This window comes from Lipotes vexillifer, unplaced genomic scaffold (assembly GCF_000442215.2).
Source record: "Lipotes vexillifer unplaced genomic scaffold, Lipotes_vexillifer_v1.1 scaffold91, whole genome shotgun sequence".
NCBI classification, from domain to species: Eukaryota; Metazoa; Chordata; class Mammalia; order Artiodactyla; family Lipotidae; genus Lipotes; species Lipotes vexillifer.
The window spans coordinates 3,938,867-3,955,170 of NW_006777583.1; the positions used below are offsets into that span (position 1 = coordinate 3,938,867).

At 38.3% G+C, this 16,304-nt stretch overlaps 1 protein-coding gene across 2 annotated transcripts in view; it reads left to right on the forward strand.

Moving 5' to 3' along the window:
- Positions 1–16,304, forward strand: part of KCNN2 (potassium calcium-activated channel subfamily N member 2) — a 186,650-nt gene that overhangs the window by 34,016 nt on the left and 136,330 nt on the right. The window contains exon 3 of one of the 2 annotated variants that reach the window (XM_007451206.1): positions 11,936–12,354. The exons of the other annotated variant lie outside the window; for it this stretch is intronic. Within the exon in view, the coding sequence (XP_007451268.1) occupies positions 11,936–12,354 (419 nt within the window). The remainder of the gene's footprint in view (positions 1–11,935; positions 12,355–16,304) is intronic. 2 annotated transcript variants of the gene reach the window in all.

Consider the following 16,304-nt stretch of genomic DNA (forward strand, 5'->3'; position numbering starts at 1 on the left):
GTTTCCTTATTTATTTTCATTTTGGATGATCAGTCCATTGGTGAAAGTGGGGTGTTAAAGTCCCCTACTATGATTGTGTTACTGTCGATTTCTCCTTTTATGGCTGTTAGCATTTGCCTTATGTATTGAGGGACGCCTATGTAGGGTGCATAAATAGTTACAATTGTTATATGTTCTTCTTGGATCGATCCCTTGATCATTATGTAATGAAAATGGAGACACGATGACCCAAAACCTATGGGATGCAGCAAAAACAGTTCTAAGAGGGAAGTTTATAACAATACAATCCTACCTTAAGAAACAGGAAACATTTCAAATAAACAACCTAACCTTGCACCTAAAGCAATTAGAGACAGAGAACAAAAAAAACCCAAATTTAGCAGGAGGAAAGAAATCATAAACATCAGATTAGAAATAAATGAAAAAGAAATGAAGGAAACGATAGCAAAGATCAGTAAAACTAAAAGTTGGTTCTTTGAGAAGATAAACAAAATTGATAAACCATTAGCCAGACTCATCAAGAAAAAAAGGGAGAAGACTCAAATCAATAGAATGAGAAATGAAAAAGGAGAAGTAAGAACTGACACTTCATAAATACAAAAGATCATGAGATATTACTACAAGCAACTCTGTGCCAATAAAATGGACAACCTGGAAGAAATGGAAAACTTCTTAGAAATGCACAACCCGCGAAGACTGAACCAGGAAGAAATAAAAAATGTGAACAGACCAATCACAAGCACTGAAATTGAAACTGTGATTAAAAAGCTTGCAACAAACAAAAGCGCAGGACCAGATGGCTTCACAGGCGAATTCTATCAAACATTTAGAGAAGAGCTAACACCTATCCTTCTCAAACTCTTCCAAAATATAGCAGAAGGAGGAACACTCCCAAACCCATTCTATGAGGCCACCATCACCCTGATACCAAAACCAGACAAAGATGTCACAAAGAAAGAAAAATAGGCCAACATCCTGATGAACATAGATGCAAAAATCCTCAACAAAATGCTAGCAAATGGAATCCAACAGTACATCAAAAGGATCATACACCATGATCAAGTGGGGTTTATTCCAGGAATGCAAGGATTCTTCAATATACGCAAATCAATCAACATGATACACCATATTAACAAATTGAAGGGGAAAAACCATATGATCATCTCAATAGATGCAAACAAAGCTTTTGACAAAATTCAACACCCATTTATGATAAAAAACCCTCCAGAAAGGGTGAGGTGTGTTAGGGCGAGAGAGAGACATGGACATATATATACTAACAAACGTAAGGTAGATAGCCAGTGGGAAGCAGCCGCATGGCACAGGGAAACCGGCTCGGTTTTTTGTGGCTGTCTGGAGGGGTGGGATAGGGAGGGTGGGAGGGAGGGAGACAAAGAGGGAAGAGATATGGGAACATATATATATGTATAACTGACTCACTCTGTTATAAAGCAGAAACTAACACACCATTGTAAAGCAATTATACCCCAATAAAGATGTAAAAAAAAAAAAAATAATATAATAAAGGCCGTATATGACAAGCCCACAGCCAACATCATCCTCAATGGCGAAAAACTGAAAGCATTTCCACTAAGGTCAGGAACAAGACAAGGTTGCCCACTCTCACCACTCTTATTCAACATAGTTTTGGAAGTTTTAGCCACAGCAATCAGAGAAGAAAAGGAAATAAAAGGAATCCAAATCGGAAAAGAAGAAGTAAAGCTGTCACTGTTTGCAGATCACATGATACTATACATAGAGAATCCTAAAGATGCTACCAGAAAACTACTAGAGCTAATCAATGAATTTGGTAAAGTAGCAGGATACAAAACTAATGCACAGAAACCTCCTGCGTTCCTATACACTAATGATGAAAAATATGAAATAGAAATTAAGGAAATACTCCCATTTACCACTGCAACAAAAGGAATAAAATATCTAGGAATAAACCTACCTAAGGAGATAAAAGACCTGTATGCAGAAAATTATAAGACACTGATGGAAGAAATTAAAGTTGATACAAATAGATGGAGAGATATACCATGTTCTTGGATTGGAAGAATCAACATTGTGAAAATGACTGTAGTACCGAAAGCAATCTACAGATTCAATGCAATCCCTATCAAACTACCACTGGCATTTTTTACAGAACTAGAACAAAACATTTTACAGTTTGTATGGAAACACAAAAGACCTTGACTAGCCAAAGCAATCTTGAGAACGAAAAATGGAGCTGGAGGAATCAGGCTCCCTGACTTCTGACTACACTACAAAGCTACAGTAATCAAGACAGTATGGTACTGGAACAAAAACAGAAATATAGATCAATGGAACAGGATAGAAAGCCCAGAGATAAACCCACGCACATATGATCACCTTATCTTTGATAAAGTAGGCAAGAATATACAGTGGAGAAAGGACAGCCCATTCAATAAGTGGTGCTGGGAACACTGGACAGGTACATGTAAAAGTATGAAATTAGAGCACTCCCTAACACCATACACAAAAATAAACTCAAAATGGATTAAAGACCTAAATGTAAGGCCAGACACTATCAAACTCTTAGAGGAAAACATAGGCAGAACACTCTATGACATAAATCACAGCAAGATCATTTTTGACCCATCTCCTAGAGAAATGGAAATAAAAACAGAAATAATCACATGGGACCTAATGAAACTTAAAAGCTTTTACACAGCAAAGGAAACCATAAACAAAACCAAAAGACAACCCTCAGAATGGGGGAAAATATTTGCAAATGAAGCAACTGACAAAGGATTCATCTCCAAAATTTACAAACAGCTCATGCAGCTCAATAAAAAAACCAAGCTACCTAATCCAAAAATGGGCAGAAGATCTAAATAGACATTTCTCCAAAGAGGATATACAGATTGCCAATGAACACATGAAATAATGCTCAAAATTATTAATCATTAGGGAAACACAAATCAAAACTACAATGAGATATCATCTCTCACCAGTCAGAATGGTCATCATCAAAAAATATAGAAAGAATAAATCCTGGAGAGGGTGTGGAGAAAAGGGTACACTCTTGCACTGTTGTTGGGAATGTAAATTGATACAGCCGCTATGGAGAACAGTATGGAGTTTCCTTAAAAAAGTACAAATATATCTACCATACGAGCCAGCAATCCCACTACTGGGCATATACTCTGAGCAAACCATAATTCAAAAAGAGTCATGTACCAAGATGCTCATTGCAGCTCTATTTACAATAGCCAGGACATGGAAGCAACATAAGTGTCCATCAACAGGTGAATGGATAAAGAAGGTGTGGCACATATATACAATGGAATATTACTCAACCATAACAGAAATGAAATTGAGTTATTTGTAGTGAGGTGGATGGACCTGGAGTCTGTCATACAGAGTGAAGTAAGTCAGAAGGAAAAAAACAAATACCGTATGCTAACACATATATATGGAATCTAGGGAAAAAAAAATGTCATGAAGAGCCTAAGGGTAGGACGGGAATAAAGACACAGACCTACTAGAGCATGGACTTGAGGGTATGGGGAGCGGGAAGGGTAAGCTGTGACAAAGTGAGAGAGAGGCATGGACATGTATACACTACCAAATGTAGGGTGGATTGCTAGTGGGAAGCAGCCACATGGCACAGGGAGATAGCTAGGTGGTTTGTGAGCACCTAGAGAGGTGGGATAGGGAGGGTGGGAGGGAGGTAGATGCAAGAGGGAAGAGATATGGGAACATATGTATATGTATAACTGATTCACTTTGTTGTAAAGCAGAAACTAACATACGATTGTAAAGCAATTATACTCCAATAAAGATGTTAAAAAGAAAAAAGTAGACCATTTTCTTAAATAGTATATAACAATTTTATCATCTTTTTTTTAACAGCATACTGTTCCATTTTTTGGACATCTCTAATTCATTTAACTGTCTTCCCTATTAGTGGATATTGAGATTATTTCTAGTCGTTTGCTAATATACAATCAGTGCTGTAACAAATGATTGTACATGTTTGCTCTCACATGGGTAAATATGTCAATAGGACAAATTTCATCTAAGGAAATGAAATTGCATGATCAAAGAATATGTACATTTATGACATGATAAATTGCCCTCCCAGGGTTTATACTGATTTACACTTTCGCCTACAATGTATGAGATTTCCTGTTTCTCCACACCTTCACTAATATAGTGTGTTATAAAACTTTTAGGTATTGTACAATATGACAGCTCAAAAACATGGTATCACATTTTCCTCTTATGATTGAAGTTGAGCATCTTTTTTTTATATAGGTTTAAGAGCTATTTTTAGTTCCTTTTCCATGACCTGCTATTTGTATCCTTTGTTTATTTTTCTGTTGGCCTGCTCATCTCTTTCTTAAGGATTTATAAGAAATTTTATACAGTTGGGGAAATTAGTTTTTTGTGGTAACAGTTGTGAAGAGTTTCTGCATGGTTTGGTGTTTGTCTTTTTTATTCTCTTTGTTATAGTTTTGGCCAGGTGCAGAAAACAAAAGATTAGTGTAGTCAGTCCAAAAATGTATCAGTATTTTCTTTTAAGACTCTGGTGTTTTTGTCAGAGTTAAAAGGCCTTCCTTACCATAATAGAAAAGAATATGAAAAAGAAAATATATATGTATGTATAACTGAATCACTTCGCTGTACTCCTGAAACTAACACAACATTGTAAATCAACTATACTTAAATAAATAAATAAATAGAAAGGCCTTCTTTTTAGTGAGTTTGCAAAATAATTCTCACATGATTTCTTCTAATATGTTGATAGTTTCATTTTTACATCTAAATCTTTCCTCCGCCAGGAATTTTTCTTGATGTATTTGCTATGAGGCATCCTTTCAACTTTATGTTTCTCCAGATGGCTGTTTAGTTGTCCCCAAATCATTTTTTAATAAACTGTTTTTTCCCCACTGATTTGATTGTCTGCCTTTATAATCCTGTGAAATTCCCAGTGTGTTGGGTCTAGTTTGAACTTTCTGTCCTGTCCCATTGGCCTCTCTGTTATTTTATGTGCCAGTACCACATGGTTTCAATCATTAATTTGTTTAATAATCTATCAGAGCTGCTTCTCCCTATTACTGTTTCTTTTCAGAGTTTTTTTGACTATTCTACCTATACTTACTTTCTTAACAAATACATGCCTAAATTTATTTTATTCAGAATGATTTTCAAGCACCACTATTTTGCTGAGCACTGCTGTGAATTCTCTACCAGAAAGGAAAGCCAGGATATGTAAGACACTGTCCCAGATTAGACCATAGAGCTTTCAGCCTCATTGAAGAGGAAAATCATATGTCAAAGGCAGCTGAGGCTTCTGCAGCTGAGCCCCTCGCTCTCCTGAGCCCCTCGCTCTCCTGAGCTGGCTGAGCAGAGGTTCCCATACCAGCATGTGACCTGATCACTGTGTCAGACCTCTCCCACCTTCTTCCTGCCGATGACTCTCACTGCCAGTTCACCTTGGACAATGAGCTTGAAGTAGATTATTTTTGGAGTATCTGAGCAAATATAAAGCAGTTGCACTGGAAAGTTCAAGCTTGTGGTGGGATATATTCGTAGGGCATATTCTGTTATGCCTACAAGTTACTTTACTCTGGCAAAGACCATTAACCACAGCTCTAGAGTTAAAGTAGATGAAACTGTCATGCTTTTGCCCTAAAACCTTTCTTCTTTTATCAACATCAAAATGATAAATGAATATAGAGATGGTTTAATGTGTCATTTTGATTACTTTAACTCCCCCACAAGTTAGCCTAAAAGAGATCATATATATATATATTATATGCATCATATAGAATGTAATGGGAGTATTTTTACAGTTGGATTTTAATTCGACATGGAATCAGATGAGGAAAAACTGTGATGTTTAGAGTGTTTTCATTTTCTGTATAGAATATTGAGTACCTTAACATAGCTCTGAATTTGGTAAATATTATTTTACAGTTAATAATTGACAGCCCTCACCCTTGACTCCAAAATTAACACTTTCTTTTCTTCCTACTTCACAGAAGGGCTTGACCTTCCAGCTTCTCTCCACATTTGGGGTTCCTCAGGACTTGGCCTTGTGTCCTGTCCTCTTCATTTTATCTAATTTTTCTTTTGATCTCATAAAACTACCTAAATATTGACACCTTCCAAACATTTCAATAGTCCAGACTTCTCCTCTGAGTGACTTGCATATCTTGCTGCCTACTTGGCATCTATACTCAGATGACAGTGGCCAAAATGGAACCTCCCCACTCCTTGCATCTGGCCCATTATATTCAGGAAGTGGCACAGACATCCACTGTGTTTGACAGAGTAGAAACTCAGTTGTCTATGATTCTTTTTTTTTTTAATCACTCCCACATTCAGCCCATCGGCAAATTCTAGCAAGATCTCCAAACTATATTTCTAGTGCACCCACTATATTCATTTCCATGGCAACCCCTACTCACCCTGGTCTAGGTCAGGGGGATGCTAACTACAACTAATCAGATGCAATAGAACTTCCTAACTAGTATCCTCCCTTGTAAACTCTGGTTTTCCCACAGCAGTAGGATCAGCCCTTTTATCTGTAAATCACATCATGTCATTCCTCTGCTTAATACCTTTCGGTGGATTCCTGCTTCACTTGGACTGAAACCCAGTTTTATCTAATTTTTCTTTTGATCTCATAAAACTACCTAAATATTGACACCTTCCAAACATTTCAATAGTCCAGACTTCTCCTCTGAGTGACTTGCATATCTTGCTGCCTACTTGGCATCTATACTCAGATGACAGTGGCCAAAATGGAACCTCCCCACTCCTTGCATCTGGCCCATTATATTCAGGAAGTGGCACAGACATCCACTGTGTTTGACAGAGTAGAAACTCAGTTGTCTATGATTCTTTTTTTTTTTAATCACTCCCACATTCAGCCCATCGGCAAATTCTAGCAAGATCTCCAAACTATATTTCTAGTGCACCCACTATATTCATTTCCATGGCAACCCCTACTCACCCTGGTCTAGGTCAGGGGGATGCTAACTACAACTAATCAGATGCAATAGAACTTCCTAACTAGTATCCTCCCTTGTAAACTCTGGTTTTCCCACAGCAGTAGGATCAGCCCTTTTATCTGTAAATCACATCATGTCATTCCTCTGCTTAATACCTTTCGGTGGATTCCTGCTGCACTTGGACTGAAACCCAGTCTTGACCCTATGGCCAACAAGGTCCTGCATGTCTGGTCCGTCTTTGGCTCTTCAAGCTCATCTCCTTTCACTCTGCCCCTTGATCGTTAACTTTCAGCCACTCTGGTGTTCTTTCATTTCCTTAAGCATGCTAAGCTTTTATAGCCCATGGCCTTTACATGTGCTATTTCCTCTGCCTAGAATGTTCTCCTCCTGGCAGTTTATATGACTGGCTTTTCTCTTTGTCCAGGTGTTGCCTTAAATGGTACTTCTCAAAATGTCTTCCCTAATGACCATATCTGCTGTCACCACCAATTTATTGTTCTTTATTTCATCTCTTATTTGTTTCCTTCATTGCAGTGTCCACAGGCATAATTACTTCATTAAATTGCTTTAGGTCTGCTCTTTTGATTTTGTCTTTCTTTCCTGGTGAAAGTTAGTTCTATGGGGCAGATTCTCTGCTATAAATCCTACTGTGTGGCTAGTACGTAGCACAGTGCCTGGCACGTACTGAGTATTCAGTACACTGGATATTTAGTAAATAAATGAATAAACAAAGGAGTAAGCAGCAATTAAGGGTGGGGATTATGTGAAGAGTAGAGGAAATATTTCTTTCTTAATTTTGGCATTGAAGTATGTGCTGTGATAAAACCAAGAATTAAAATCATTTTAGGTGTTGATTAAACCCCTGATAGTAGAAAGCAACTACATGATAGAAATTTTCTCTGGGGACATTACTGAACTTCTTATGGAATTGCAAAATTATGCTGCTGCAATGCCTGAACATTTAATAGGATGTGTTCTGTATCAATTTGGAAAATGTCATAGATTTATTTCACTTATGTTCTGCATTAGTATTCTCATCTCCCATGAGCATGTATCATTAGCGTTAGGACCTGTCCAGTGATTAGTTAATCAGTATTAACTGAGAAATAGCAAGGTAGTTCATTTTCCAAGTGTTTATTATTCTCTACTAGGTAGATGTGGATCCTGTCCTCAAGGAGCCTCACAGACAAGTAGGGCTGACAGTCTGACAAAAAAATCCTATTGTGCTCTGTGGCAGCATCAATAAGAGGCACATACAGGGATCATGGTGTAACAAAGCGGGGAGTTTTGCAGATTTGTCTGGGGCCTGGACAGTGTCCCAAAGGAGGTGACTGTGGAATTGGTCTTAAAGGTATAAGAATTTGCTAGGTGGAAAGACTTTCCAGTCCTTAAGACAGAATGTACAAGGACATAGAGGCACAATTAAGGTAGTATGTTCTGAAATCTGCAACCAGAGGAAAATGTAAGAGTAGTGGGCAATGAGATTGAATAGATAGGCAAAACCAGGTTGCCGAATGGGGGGCTTGGAATGGTTTTAATCTTGACGGCAAGATTATATAATTTACATTTTCAGAAGGTCATTGGAGGATGGAGGATGGCTTCCAGTAGGAGGAATCTGGTGGTGGAGATAAAAGGCAGGGAAGAGATCACCAAGGAAAGTACACAAAGAAGAGTCAGAGATGGATCCCAGTAGAGCAGGGGCACTTGAATGGGGAGGAGGAAGGTGCTTTTTAAGAAAACTGAGATGGATTCTTCAGCATGGCAGCAGATGAAAAAAGCAATATGTCACATAAGCCAAGAGAAAAGATCTTTTTTAGGAAGGAAGGAGTGATTTATATCAGACAGATCAAGTGAGATAAAAATTAAGATGGAAGGACCAGATCTCATAATTAAGGTATTTTGAGTGACCCTTAGCAAGAGCTATATTGGTGGGGTGATGAGGATAGAAGCCCCATGGGGGTGTTGAGGCATGAAAGAAAAGTGAGAAAATGAACATCGCTTAGGGCAGACATAGAGCCAGTGGGAGTCCTTGTTTGTTTGTGTTGCTTTGATTTTAATGAACAGTACAGATTTGAACTTGCTTGTATACTCTGCTGAGAGGGAGAAAGCACAGGAACTAGGCTGTCAGTGCAGGAGAACTGGGTTTTGGTGTAACATTGCTTTAAATAGGTAGAACAAAAGAGAAGGGAAATAAGGAGAAAAGGTGAGATGTACATGAGTTTGTGACTGAAGTATAAAATAGAGGTATTTCTGATACTGGGGGAAAGTGTACTGACAGGGGAACAAAAGCTCTAGAGGAGAAAGATGATTGTTCAGGGCAGAAGCTATAGGGAGCTGGGGCATGATCACAGGGATGCTAAGGGTTCAGCTGAGTTTGAAGGCACAGGCATGTGGTGACCCCAGCCCACCTGCAGGTCTTAGATGTAAAGTTACCAGGGCAGGTCCACCAGAATATAAAGGAGAAGGCTGCTGAGAATACCGATGACATAATGGTTGAAGTGATGGTAAAGAATAGAGAGAACCAGCCTAGTTAGGGAAGTGAGCAGAGAGCTCAATGAAAAGGGGCCTGGAAAAAGAGAGTAGCCTGAGGTCAGAGGAACAAGTGCTCTTATCTAAGTGATGGGAGGAGGGCCAGGCCTGGAAAGGTATGAGACTGGAAGTAATATATGAGAATTATACATTTCTTTACCAATTGCCTGGGAAGGTACTCATTCTGCACTTAAGCTGCTGTTGCCCAGAATGGTGTGGGCAAAGCCTGTCTTGGAATTGTGCTCAGCCGGAGTCTTGGTGCTTGGTACTTCTTTTGGGGGTGGATTTGATTTTTTGCTAAGTCGTTAAGAGCCATGTTTGGTGAAGAAAGTAGACAAACTGGGTAATACCATTTTCGATAGAAATGGAAATGTAGATTTAAATAACAATACTGTTTTTCTTACGTGACTTATACTAGGCCCTGATAGCAATTTACAAAGAGAGCAGTGATAGCATCTCTAGAATATACAGAGCCTCTCAAAGTAACTAATTGGAGGGATACCTTCTTTTGGACATAAACACCTTAAAAGATTTTGGGGTCACATTCCTTTAGAGTTATAAAGTACCCAGTAAATACTTACTGATATAAAGTTTAGAAGATGTCTACCATTTTTTCTATACAATCTTTTGTATACCTTTATTAATGAAATCCTTTATGCCAACGTGGTATTGAAAGTGGTGAACTGAACAGGAATATTTATATAGCTAACTTGGCAGCTTTATTTATGATCTGTTTCTTTATTGGACACTGGAAAACCTAACTTGTACTGTCTGTTAGCATTTATTTATCAAACACTTTGAGGTCCCTAGATGAAAAGATATGATAAAGGCATACCCAAAGCCATTATGTTGCCATAACTTAATTTGTTAAAATTTTGACAAGAGATTCTGCTTATTCTCTAACTTTTTGAAGTACCAGAAAGAAGTGATCATTTTTGTCCTAAAATTCCTGTCCTTGCAAAGTAGCGCTGATGGCAGTGTTTGAGTAACAGCATGGGCAGTAGCTAGGACCTGCAGAATAATTACCCTAGAATGGGAATTTGTAACCATTTAAGTGGTGGGAAAATGACTCTTTTTTGACCCTAGAGGAGCAGAGATCATAGAATCTAGTCATCCTGGGGGGTCTGCTCAGCCACCTTCCTTTGCGACTCACTTACCTGAGAACACACTGTTCTCACTTGGGTTGCTTTCATCTCATGCTTTCTACATAAGTTGGCTACTTACCAAAAGGCAAAGAATATGTCATCTTTCTCAGTGGGGGAGCACTGTCGGCATTCTGGGCAGACAGGTCTTTTTTGTGCGTGGGACTCTTAGAATCTCAGCCTGCTTGGCACCGCTGGCTTCCTGGCTCTAAATGCCAGTAGCCTTCACAAGTCACTGCGGCAGTCAGAAATGTCACCACACATTTCCAGATGCCTTTGGTTGTTTATGGACTAGAGCCTGGGGGACTTGTTTACTGAAGAACCAGCGAAGACAGGAAACATTCTTTTCTGTTCCTTTTATGGTCAGTCAGTCTATCTGTGTATCTATCTATGTATCGTCTATCTATCTCCTTTTTCTTTCTTTTCTTTTTGTTTTCTTTCATTGTGGAGTGAAGAATGACAGAAATAGGAAAAAGGAAACTTTATTAGAGAAAGAAAGATGGAAAACAAATTAATAATCCAAGGGAAGGCTATGGGAGAGCAGAAGAAAAGAGATAAAAAATAGAGCAGGAGCGAGGAAACTGGAAGAAATGTTTTTGCCACATTTGACTATGGTCCCTTGTGATTTCCTCTCGGAAGCCAAGAATAAGATTTCCGTTAGGAACACTCAGGCATTGTTGCATTATAGGGTGTAATTGATTGCAGAGGCACTGTAAATAGATTTCACTGAGAATATGGCTAGAATTGTGCAAGGTTTAGATCCAGACCCTGAAAGAAGAGAGCAACTTGTTATAAGGAAAGTCCTTCTGACTTCATATAAGGAGGAGATACAATACTGACAGGCCCAAGCTCCTTATTTTAAAATGATGTCACTAACGTGATTGTCCAGGGGCACGGACTCCAAAATATCTTCGGCTCCTGTATAGCAAGTTTGTAATTTTAATTGTTAACAAAATAAAGTTCTCCTTTTGTGCCAATACCATTTTCTTAAAATAGTGTACCTGCCTAGCATTTATTTATTTATTATTTTTAAATTTATTTATTTATTTATGGCTGCATTGGGTCTTCATTGCTGCACGCGGGCTTTCTCTAGTTGCGGCGAGCGGGGGCTACTCTCCGTTGCAGTGCGCGGGCTAGCATTTAGAAGTTATGACCTAGAGCTCGCCATGATTGCTAAAAGTCACCTACCTGTTATGTATTTTAAAAATCTGCACTAACACTTGTGGACCATTCATGCCATACTGAAGCTGATTTTCTACTTTATTTTTTCAGTTGTTCATGGTGGACAATGGAGCAGATGACTGGAGAATAGCCATGACTTATGAGCGTATTTTCTTCATCTGCTTGGAAATACTGGTGTGTGCTATTCATCCCATACCTGGGAATTATACGTTCACATGGACGGCCCGGCTTGCCTTCTCCTATGCCCCATCCACCACCACTGCTGATGTGGATATTATTTTATCTATACCAATGTTCTTAAGACTCTATCTGATTGCCAGAGTCATGCTTTTACACAGCAAACTTTTCACTGATGCCTCTTCTAGAAGCATTGGAGCACTTAATAAGATAAACTTCAATACGCGTTTTGTTATGAAGACTTTAATGACTATATGCCCAGGAACTGTACTCTTGGTTTTTAGTATCTCATTATGGATAATTGCCGCATGGACTGTCCGAGCTTGTGAAAGGTAAGTTTGTTTCTTTTCCTGAGAACATAATTTGTGTTATGGTGTCCTTGAAAGTGGGAGAAAGAACACATTTTAGACTAGAGGCATGTAGAGACTCACTCTTGAAAATCTGGGGTTCTCTAATGGGCTTCTTTTAAATGAGTGCGACAGAACTTTTCTTAAGATACTTTGCATACAGCAATGTCTTGATGATTATATATTTTCTTTTCTAATTTAATCAGTTTTCAGTAGAGGGCTGCCTTTATAATCCTTGTCAAAACTTGGAGACCTACAAATTGCATAGGAGACTTCCATCAGAAACATTTGTTTAATGGTAATACCGAATCATTTTGGCACCTCTTTGGTTATAGTATTGATTATTGTTGAGACAGAAATCCAGTGGAAAAGTGGGGATGCAAGATGTCTGAACTTTAGGGAATGTCTCAAAGTGGTTTGTTGATTGTAGTGCCTATTTATAATAGTGTTCACGTGATTACTGATAAGGGGCTTATAGGTGTATATTTGGTTTTACTGACCTCTCAACAGTTAGTGAAAAGAGACTGTGTGTATTTGTTTTATTGTCTGAAGAGCTCTGGTGGTGTAGAGCCTAGACACGGTCTCAGAACTCAGAAACTGTTCAGTGAGTCTAGGTTAATCAGTTAGAGCATCTGTGATGTTAACCTTGCCATTTAACAAACAAGCAAAATTAGATCTGTTATGTCAACAGGAGGAACTCTATCATAATGAGGGGGGAACCTCTTGTGACCTTGGTGAAGAAAATTCCAGTTGAAATTAGCAATAGACATATAGGAATGATTTAGGAGTTTATAGAACTGTTAAATATTAGGATGTTGGTGTTTGTAGTAGCTAGGTATTTTTAAACTTAGTTTTTGAAAATCAAACATTCATATACACACACACAAATAGTTTAACAAAGGAAATATCTGTATGAGAATTGTTGCAAAATTAGCAAACTCAGAACACACCTCACCCATTTCTACTTTCCAGAAGCAATCACTTTAAATTCCTTTAGCCATTTCTTTAGTAATTGCTTTCCATATTTCTAAATGGCATTGCTACCTTTAGATTTTTCATCTAGATTTTTAGGGAAGTTGGAGTTTTAGTTTTCTTTCACTTTCATGTACACACTTTCCCGACTCTACCCCCCCAAAAAAGTAATTTTTCTTCTCAGTAAGTTATGTAAACACCAATAATCTATATTGCACATTTACATTATTATGACTATGCGAACTGCACTTGTAGTTGAACTATGTAGTATATTATAAACATTTTGCCTTTTCTGCACATTTTTTTATTTTCTCTGGAATTAATAATTGCCTCTTTATTGGCTCAGTTTTCTATATTGGATTTATATATTAGGGAAAATCTATCCATTTCACCTTGAACTTGAATTTCTGGAGACTTTGTAAACCACTTCTCCACCGTATTGGGGATTTCCTTTGCCTTGTTTGTATGTTGAGTACCTTTTTTCTTGAACCTCATTTCTCCCTCTTTATTCATTTATTCCCTCATTTTGGAAACTCCATCTTCCAGTAGCTTCTGAGGAAAGGTACTGGGTGAGAGAGATATTTTTTGAGACCTTGCGGGTATGGCAGCATTCATTCTTGTCTCTTGCTTCATTGGTCACTGGGCTGGATAGAAAACTCTAGGTTGAAAAGCACTTTCTCGAAGAATATTGAAGACTTCATTTTCTTCTGGCATCCAGGGTCCAGTAGTCTGATGCTATTCTCTTTTTTTTTTTTTTTTTTTGCGGTACGCGGGCCTCTCACTGTTGTGGCCTCTCGCGTTGCGGAGCACAGGCTCCGGACGCGCAGGCTCGGTGGCCATGGCTCACGGGCCTAGCCGCTCCGCGGCATGTGGTATCTTCCCGGACCGGGGCACGAACCCGGCTATTCTCATTTTTTAATCCCCCCTTTATTTTTCTGGAAGCTTTGAGAATCAGTGATCTAAAACTGCACCAGGGTATATCATGGTGTTATTCTATTTTAATCCAGTGGGCCTGTTCAATCTTGGAATTAATTTCCTTCAGTTCTTGGAACTTTTCTTGAATTATTTAATGAGTTTTGTTCCTGTTTTTTTGTTTATGGATATCGGTCCTTCTCTATTAGTTTTTTCTTATTTCCTTCTGTATTGTCTTCCATCTCTGTTTTCCCTTCATATATAGAGATTAACTTCAATTTGTCTTTCAAACTCTTTCTTTTGGAATTTTATTTCTTCTTTACTGTGTATTAATTTTCAGAGTCTCATATTTGATCCTTAAATGCCCATTTTTTAAACTAGCATCATGCTTTTTTTTCATAGATGTACTGTTTTATTTCTCTAGGGATGATAATGTTTGAAATTTTTCCCTTTGTATATTTTTTGTTTCCCCAAAGATGTATTTTTATGGGTTTTTTTGTTTGTTTGTTTTTGTTTTGGGCTTCTGTCTGTTTTAGAAGCTTTCTTTAATTATTTAAGTAACCTTAGCTGTCCACTCATACTTAAGATTGAGGCACTAAAGGCCTGATTAGAAGCTTTCTGTACACATCTAGAACTTGTCGACTGTGGACTTCACTACAGGGTAATTTGGGTGGGTGCATGGAACACTGGTTTCAGTATCTTTACATATTTTTATTTTTTTCTGAACAATCCGACTGGCTCATGGGAAGTGTTTTTACTGTCCTGCCATGAAAGTGGATGCTTGAGTGGCAGTGTTCTGGGAAGTGAAAGATGGGGCAAAGAAGGGGTTTCAGCAGTTAATATGTGAACATGTATTTGTCTTCCTAGTTGCAATGGAATAGGCTTACTCTCTCCAGTGCTTAACGCCCTGCAGTCAGCCCATAGACCTTGTGTTTTACCTCTCCAGACAATATATTTGCAGACTTCTTCCAGGTTGGCAAAAGGCATTACCAGTTACACAGAGTGGAAGAGGGAATCTAGATGTCTAACTGCTTTTATGCAGTATTTGAACCTGTCCTCACGTTGAAAGCTCTGTCACTTATCTCCTCTCATAGAGGTACTGGTGCCAAGAATTCCTGAGTCTTTGGTATGTGTGTGTAGGCAGGGGCAAGGTTGCTGGTTCTCAGTGCAAATATGGTTGCTTCCTGACTTTTCCCGACTGCTGGTCTAGAATTCTCCTTTCTCAAGCTATCACTGGTCAGTTGGCTTTCTAGCTACTTTATTACCATCTTGGCACTCATAACCCTTGTGGGGTTGTGCTTTTTTGGTTTGTTTTCTAGTCATTTTAAGGGGGTCTAGGGAGGGAGCTGAGGCCAGCATGTTTGGTGAGTCCACCTGCTTTTATGAGAAATTTTGTAGTGACTAGTTTTTAATATTATGTACCTGAATCTTTTTTAGAACTTCTCTACATAAATATGGCATTTGAGGGATTAAAGTTTTTCCTTTTAAAGAAAGGTAGACTGCTTATGGTAATGCTTTGTTTCCTAGCAATCATGGTATTTAGAGGCTTGTCATATTTTCTGGAGCAGCTGTACCTATAAAGTTTCAAGAATAAATATGGAAAACCTTAGTTGATATACCTATTTAGTTTATGAAGATTACTCTTCCTTAAATGTTGTGCATAACAACATAACAATGGAGATAAAAGCATAATTGAACAACACATACAGTTATATGGGTGGTCCCTAGTGCATCTGCTTCCCAAGGGCCAATTCAATAACATAGCTTCAAAATCGTGCACATGTCATTCATTTTCTTTTCAAAATCGTTCATCTTAGCTTTTTAACCCATTGTCCCTAAACACAGAAAGCCTGAGGCAAGCTGTGCCAAACCTTCTCACATCCCAAAGTATGTGTGCTTTTTAACGTGCTGAGATTGTTAGATGACGGATCATCCTTGTTTTCATATAAAAAGGCACGAGAAAGTTAAAATTGTCTGTTTCATATCAAGAATGAGAGTCTGAAGCCAACAGTTACCTAAAGGGAACAATTTCATGGGTTGGGGAAGGGAAA